General features: G+C 67.4%; 3 protein-coding genes across 3 annotated transcripts; 2 read left to right on the top strand and 1 right to left on the bottom strand.

Annotated features, from left to right (window-relative positions):
• Window positions 1–671: 671 nt before the first annotated feature.
• Window positions 672–3,102, top strand: EMIHUDRAFT_444379 (hypothetical protein; the record flags this gene model as incomplete). The annotated part of the gene is made up of 8 exons (XM_005774255.1): window positions 672–739; window positions 939–1,166; window positions 1,245–1,341; window positions 1,418–1,521; window positions 1,720–1,769; window positions 1,845–2,027; window positions 2,147–2,819; window positions 2,894–3,102. Coding segments are annotated over 8 exons (1,408 nt in total), but the record flags the coding sequence as incomplete, so codon positions are not given.
• A 31-nt stretch (window positions 3,103–3,133) lies between these two features.
• Window positions 3,134–4,411, bottom strand: EMIHUDRAFT_240792 (hypothetical protein; the record flags this gene model as incomplete). The annotated part of the gene is made up of 3 exons (XM_005774256.1): window positions 3,134–3,212; window positions 3,540–4,295; window positions 4,389–4,411. 3 exons carry the CDS (start codon window positions 4,409–4,411, stop codon window positions 3,134–3,136), a joined length of 858 nt encoding a protein of 285 aa, XP_005774313.1.
• A 1,754-nt stretch (window positions 4,412–6,165) lies between these two features.
• On the top strand, window positions 6,166–7,431 carry SEC13 (secretory protein 13; the record flags this gene model as incomplete). Its single annotated transcript, XM_005774257.1, has 7 exons — window positions 6,166–6,198; window positions 6,283–6,348; window positions 6,469–6,526; window positions 6,594–6,667; window positions 6,748–6,836; window positions 6,963–7,250; window positions 7,401–7,431. Coding segments are annotated over 7 exons (639 nt in total), but the record flags the coding sequence as incomplete, so codon positions are not given.
• Window positions 7,432–7,495: the final 64 nt, after the last annotated feature.

Consider the following 7,495-nt stretch of genomic DNA (forward strand, 5'->3'; position numbering starts at 1 on the left):
CTGCTACTCGGCCGACGCTCAGCTCGCGCTCGTGGCGCGCCAGCTGCGGGCTGCGCGCGCCGAGGTGGCCGAGGCGCGGGCGCGGGCACGCGAGGCGGAGGAGGGGCGAGGCGGCGGCGGCGGCGGCGGGGACGCGTCGGCGCGCGACGACGCCTTTGGCTGCGGCGGCGGCGACGGCGCCCTCGAGCAGCTGCGCCACCAAGTGGACTTTCTCAACGCGCGGTGCGTCTCGCTCGAGGCGCAGCTGAGAGAGCACCGCAATCCGCCGGGGTGGGAGAAGAAGCAGGCGGAGCTGCGCGCCTCCAAGCGGGACGCGGCGGCCCTCTCCGAGCGCCTGGTCCGCGACGCCTCCCCTCCCGGCCGGCCGCGCCCCACGTCCTCTCCTCGACGCACGCCTCCTCTCGACGCCCCCTCCTCCGCTCCTCTCCCGCAGGTGCGGGCCGAGCAGGAGCGCGACGACCTCCGGCGGCGCCTCCACGCCTCGGCCACGTCGCGCGCGCAGGAGCGCGATGGGCCGCGCCGCGCCGCCGGGCGAGCGGAGAGGGGCCGCGCAGAGAGGGGCGCGAGCGAGGCTTCGCTCGCAGAGGAGCTGACCGAGGCGCGCCGCGAAGGCGAGAGGATGGAGCAGCTGCTGGAGGCGGAGCGCGCGGCGACGGCGGCGCTGCGCGCGCGCGCCGGGGAGAGCAAGGCGCAGGGGGACGAGGTGGCGGCGTGCCGCGCGCTGCTGCTCGAGACAGAGGCGCGCCCTCGCTGCGAGCCTCCCCTGTCCAACCAGCTCGTGCCTGCCCCGCCTCGCCTCCACCCACCCCACCCGTCCCTCTCGTGCACGCGTCGCATGCACGCCCCTCGCCTCCCACCCGCCCCACCCGCCCCTCCCTCCCCACCCCTGCGCCCGCCCCTCCCTCCCCACCCCTGCCCGGCCCTCCCCGCCGCACCAGGCGCGCCTCGCGGCCGAGCGGGAGGCGGCGCGGGAGGCGCGCGCAGAGGCGGCGCGCCTCGAGCGGTGCGTGCAAGAGGCGCGCGCAGAGGCGGCCGCGGCCGCGGCGGCGGCTGCCGACGAGCGGCGCGAGGCGGTGGGCCGTGTGGAGTCGGACTTGGCGGCGGCGAAGCGCGACATGGACCGAGCGCGCGAGCGCGCGGAGGCGCGGTCTGCCGAGCTGGCCGCGGCGCGCGACTCGCTCCGGTGGTGGACGGGCGCTCCCAGTGACGCGAGCCCGTGACGCCGCTGCTGGCGTCTCCCTTAGGCTCGCGAAGAGCTCGCCGGCGCGCGCGTCGAGGTTTGCGCGGCGAGGCGGCAGGCGGACCAGGCGGAGGAGGCTGCGCGTGCGGCGGGGCGGCGGGGCGACGAGCCTCCGAGCCCCTGCCCTGGGCCTGCCCTGCCCCTGCCCTGAGCCTTCCTCGACGCCGTCGTGTACAGGCGACGAGCTCGAGGCGCGGCTCAAGAGCTGCGAGGGCAGCCTTGCCAGCGCGCGCCGCCTCGTGGAAGGAGAGCAGGCGTCGCTGCAGCTCGCGAAGCAGCAGGCGAGAGCACCCGGGAGCACCCGGGAGCACCCGCTGCAGCTCACCCGCTGCAGCTCGCCAAGCAACAAGCGTCTCCACCGCAGACCTGTCTACGCGCCCAGCCACCTCCCCCTTCCCCCGCCCCGCCCCGCCCCGCCCTCCACGCCCCTCCTCCACGCCCCTCCACGCCCGCCTTGCCCTCCCCGCGGCGTGCTGCAGGAGCTCGGCAAGCAGCAAGAGGTGGAGCGGCTAAAGGCTCTCGTGCAGCGGTGCTCGCCGCCGGCCGCGAGCCAGCCAGCCGCGAGGGGGAGAGCCGGCTGACGCTGGGCGGTCCCGCGCCGCAGGCTCGATGCGGGGCGCGAGGAGCTGGCGACGCGTCTCAAGGAGTCGGCCGGGCTCGTCCGGGCGGAGCGGGGGCAGGCGGAGGCGCAGGCGGCGGCGCGGCTGGCGGCGGAGCAGGCGCTCCTCGAGAAGGATGCTGCGGTGGCGCAGCTGCGCCAGACGGTCGCCATGCTCGACGAGGAACGGTCCGCGCCGCCTCGGCTCGCCCCTCGCACCCGCCGCGCCCCGCCGCGCCCGCACGCCCGCCCGCGCCCGCCCGCACGGACCCGCCACCACGCGCTCGCCGCTCCCGCCCGGCGCGCAGGGACGCGCTCGTCGCCGAGGTCGACGAGAAGGCGGAGGAGCTGCACGCGCTCGGCGCAAAGCTCGGCCGCGCCTCCGAGGCGGCGGCGGCTGCCGAGCAGCTCCTCCGGCCAGCTCTCGACCGGGCTGTGGCCGAGTCGGAGCAGCGCGGCAAGCAGCTCTCCCAGGCGGCCGCGGAGCGGGACGCGCTGATCGCGCAGCTGGGCGAGTCGCAGGGCCTCGCGGGCAGGCTGCGCGACGAGGCGCGCACGCGCGAGGCCGCGCTCGCGGCGACGTCGGAGGACTTGCGCCAGATGATTCGCGAGAACCAGCTCGTCAACGACGAGTCGCAGAGCTCGGCGGCGGCGGCGGCGCAGATGCGGCGCGAGCTCGACGAGGCGCGCGAGAACAGCGTCTTCCTGCAGCAGGTCGTGCAGGCCTTCGAGGCGGAGAAGGAGGAGCTCCTCGAGGCGTACACCCGGCTGGGCGAGGAGGCGAGCGCGGCGCAGAGCTCCTCGCACGCGCTCGAGGCCGAGTGCGACACGCTGCGCAAGTACGCGCACGGGGTGGAGCAGGCGCTCAAGGCGGCGACGGAGCACGCCATCGCGCAGGAGAACGCGGTGGCGATGGCGCTGAGCGCCGGCTTGACAGAGTCGCACCTCTCGCGCGCCCTGCTGCACGACAACACAAACGGGGTGCGCGCATCTCCACCCCACGCCCTGCCCTTCCCTCCGCCCCTGTGCCTGATCAACGAGGTGACTGTCTGCAGGTTGAGTCGTTGCCTGCTCCTGAACCAAAGGCCGTGGCCGTCTAGCGATTCACCGCACGCTGTCGGGATCCTCTGCTCGTGTGTTTCTCGGCCACCCTCCCCCCGCCGAGTTGGGTGGGACACATCCATCTCGTGTGTTTCGGCCACATGGACCGACAGGATGCACATGTGAAAACCGGTAGACATAGGTCCAAAAGTGGGGTTTGCCTCAAGTGCCCGCACACACACCAGATTAAAAAATTACACAATTTGCCGTTCAGCCCAATGTAAAACATACAGTCCAGCCCCTTGGAGTGCGAAGGCTTCGTAGCCCTCCGGTCTACTGAAGACCCGGAGGCTGGAGCGAAAAAAAGCTAAAACGGAGCGAGAGTGCAAACAGCAGTCAGTGTCAGAGCGCGGCCGGCCAGGAGTCTCCTCAATCGATCAACCAGCGAGAAAAGGCGACTGTCTTGCCCCACGAGATCACCTCGTGCATCCACTGATGAGGGATGTACAAAGAGTCCCCCGGTTGCAGCGTCGTGATGTAGGGCGACGTGTTCCACAACTGCGCGCAACGCAGGTCAGGACTCATAGACTTGTGCTAGGGAGTGAAAGGGACGTAGGACAAATGCGTTCGCACGGGCGAGCATCTATGCGCCTTGCCAACGGGTGGTCCTCCTGATGCTCCGGCCGGAGGTCACGAAACATATAGAGCGAGCTCTCAAAGTGGTGGCCCCGGTCAGTTCGCATGTACAGGAACTCGGTGTCCATTAGCGGAAAGAGCACGATGTCCTTCGTGCCGACGACCTGGGTGAGGAAGCCGCCGCTGTTCTGGTCCCAGTGCAGGCCACTGTCAACGTACTCGGCGTTCGAGGCCCAGAGGCAGGAGCGCGTGCTTTTCGACGTGTAGGGCAGACCGCCGTCCTCCCTCAGGAATGAGGGCAACGGTTCGATATCCTTTAGCAGCTGCTCCTGCGAGGAGATGTCAAACAAGCCGGTGAAGCGGTGTTCGTGTGGCGGAGCGGCCTTGTCACCAAAGATGAGGTCAGGGTCGCCAGTCCGCTTAACGTTCGTGCCGCGCATGTAGGGTGTTGGCGAGATGTGCACCACCGGACTCAGCATCTCCACCTCGGACAGCAGGTAGCCCGTCTGCTTCCACTTCTCCAGGGCGGGCCACGCGGCTGCCGCGCCCTCAATGATGATAGGCTCGAAGCCGTCGCCCGCCATGTTCCAGTCAAAGAGCTCGTCCGACCACGCCTGCACCCGGCGGACGCTCGTGGCGTTGATCCCAGCGTTCCGAAAGATCTCCGCAAAGGTCAGCCGCGGCGGGTCCTCCTCCGGGACATCGCACGAAGTGCAGGCCCCGCAGCCTGACCAAGTGCACATCTCCTCCCAGCCGTGCGTCTTCTTAGTGCAAAAGTTCCTGCACTGAGGTTCGTCGGCGGGCACTCTGGAAGGGTTGAGCCTGGGGGCGGCAGGTTGTGGTGGCGGCTGCGCTGGCGGCGGCGGAGCGGACCGAGAGGGCGGCATGCTGTGCATCGTCGGCTCTGTGCTGCTGCAATTTGACGCGAGCTGACTTGGAAGGTTGCGCAACGAAGGCCCCCAAATCGTGAGCCCACTGCCCACAAGTCCGGCGACTATTACTGCCACGACAGAGCTGAGCGGCTGGCCCGCCTTGCTGGCGACAGGAAGCTTTGCGCCTGCGGGCGGGGATTTGGGTGTGCCCTCGTCGTCCGTGCAAGCAGACCCTCCGGACGAGCCCTTCTTTCTGCGACCTGCCGCCATTGGAGTACGCGTGTGCTGTCCGCGTGTGGTCCTCTGCTGTCGAGCCGAGGACGTGCGACGCTATTAGAATCCTACTACGGGCAAATTCTACCGATTTGAAAGGGAGATTACCATTGCGAATAGGGACGTTTACCAACGGCCCGAAGCGTAGCGCACACGCCCGCGGCAGTAATCGTCCCTGATTATTACTTGTGTGTGTGTCTTTAGCTAGCTTCTCTCTCTCTAGCGTAGTTTCCCTTGTTGTCGTACTTTTATTTAGCTTAATAGGGATTCCATGTTGTGAGGTTACAGGTGAGTTAAGCGGGAGATTCGCGCGAGCTGCGAATTCCTAGGAGAAAGGGAGAGTGCGGTGTGTTCTCTATATCTACAAGTGGGTTCCGCGGGCCGCCGTTTCTACAAGCCCTTTCACACACCTCACCCACCCCACGCCTCGACCCCACGCCGTGGTTTCTTAGCTCCGGCCGGCACTCAGGTCAGACAAAGGGACAGAGCCGGCCTAAAATAAGCGCTACAGTCTGTTGCGGGCATTAAGAAAGCGTCCCATTAAGAAACCCTACCAAGCAATTTCCGCGAAAATCTAAGAAACCACGGCGCGCCGCAGGCGCGGCCCCAAGAAAGGGCCCACACACGAGTGTGAACAGGAGCCCCGCTCAAATTTTCTCTTCGCCTGCGGCGCGCGCACTTGTCATTTTGCCCAAGTCTGCGCACTGCGGTGTTCTGGGCGGTGTGGATGGAGGTGTGTGCGTCTTCCTGTCATCCCAAGACTGCTGACTGGCGCATCGGTCCAGCGCTTCCTTATTGTCATTTTACCTAAAAATTCCTGTTTTCCCACCCTTCACGGCGACTTCACGTCGGAACGAGTCGGATCGACGACTCCCCGCCTGCACCAGCGTGTGCGCCTTGCAATTCTATACAGAATCGACACGTGGTACGTCTTCTCAATCGCTCGTGGAGAGGAGCTACGGCCATTCCTAAGTAGTGTTCAACGACGTTGAACAATGTTCAACGTCGTTGAACACGGTCCAGTAACCGTAAATAAATAAATACAACGGACACGCCAAACGAGGGGTGGGAGAAGGACAGGGTCCCCACCTGCACAAGCAGGATCTTGTAGGACGATCAGGGACACAGGGGAACGGGAGCGGGGAGCGCATCGCGACACGGAGGGGGGCTGGGCAGGGGGTTCACCCTCACGACAGGAATCCCATCTCTCGTATAGGACAGGTTGCACCCGGCGGCACGGGGGCAAGCGCGGGCCTCCTACTGGTTGCGCTCTCCTAGTTCTCCTGCTCCTGACAAGGGACAGCGACAGGCTCGCAGCACGGTGGACTCCCTATCTTCCTATCTACTCGAGCAAAACACGCGGGCGAATACTTTTGGCCCTCGCCAAGAGTGCCGGCGCTGGACAGCGCCCTGCACACGACTGCCAGCGAGCGCAGGTGGCAGCTCTCTATCTACCCATTGAGTCGATCCCCCGTCCGCCCTCACGCAGCTTGTGCTCACCAGGCATGAAATTCGTGACGGCGCACGAGGACCTCATCGTGCGTGTGCCCCGCCGCCTCGCGCATCTCTTGGTGCCCCACACAGGACGCCCACGTATCCCAACGCTGTTCTCCCCCCCGCAGCACGACGTGCAGCTCGACTTTTACGGCAAGCGCCTCGCCACGTGCTCCTCGGACCGCCTCATCAAGGTTTGCCCGGGCCGCACACGGAGCCGCCCAGCAGCCTCTTTGCTCTCCCTTGTTGGTTTTACTCGCACGCCAGAACCGCACATCGCCGCGGACGGCCTCACCCTTCGGGACATTCTCCAGGTGTACGAGGCGGACGACCAGCAGCAGCAGCAGCCGGCGGAGCTGATCGGACACAACGGTGTGCACACTCTGATCCCTTGCGCCGGCGCAGCTGTCGCTCCCGAGAGGCTGTTTGGTGTGGATAGGTCCGGTGTGGCAGGTCGCGTGGGCGCACCCGAAGTTTGGAAACATCCTGGCGTCGTGCTCGTATGACCGGCAGGTGCTTCCGCCTCCGCCCACGATTTGGCCTGAGAGACCGCACCCTGAGACTGCCCCCGCCCCCCCGCCCTCCCCGAACAGGTCATCGTGTGGAAGGAGCTCGCGCAGGCCCACTGGGTCCAAATCTACCAGTACCGCGGCCACGACGGCTCTGTCAACTCGATCTCATGGCGCGCCATACCCCTCCCTTTTCCAAGCCCCTCGTGCCACCCCCCTCTTGCTAAGCCGCTCTTGCCAAGCCGCTCCCAAAGCCCCCCCCCCCCCCCCTCGCCCCAAGCCCACCTGCTCCTCCCCAGGTGCCCTCCCGAGCTCGGCCTCTGCCTTGCCTGCGCGTCGTCCGACGAGAGCACGCCGCGAGTAGATGGAGAGAGGCGCAGAGAGCAGCTGCACGCCCCACTCGAGCAGACGCCACGCGGCTGTCACCACTCGCACGCGCGGACTAGGGACCGCCCTCGTAGCCCGCGCCTTGTCGCGACAGTCCGAGCCCGCCTCCCGCTCCTGTCCTCGCGGCGCAGGCATCAGCGTCCTCTCCTTCACAGGGGAGGACGGCTGGGACGTGGCCAAGTTCAAGGCTCACAAGACTGGCGCCGGCAGTCTAGATGCCCGACCACACACCGGTGCTCTCGAGAGGACGCGTCCTCGGCTGTGTGCGGCACCGCACACAAGTCTGCAGTCGCGCCCTGACTTGCGGCTCCCTCCCTTGACTTGCGGTTCCCTCCCTCTGAGCGCCACAGGCGTCAACACTGTCTCGTGGGCACCGTTCAGGCGCCACACACACCGCTCCCCTCCCCGCCGCCGCCTCCCCCCTCTCTCTCCCTCCCCCCCTTCT

Source organism: Emiliania huxleyi (genome assembly GCF_000372725.1).
Source record: "Emiliania huxleyi CCMP1516 unplaced genomic scaffold EMIHUscaffold_316, whole genome shotgun sequence".
Taxonomy (NCBI): domain Eukaryota; phylum Haptophyta; order Isochrysidales; family Noelaerhabdaceae; genus Emiliania; species Emiliania huxleyi.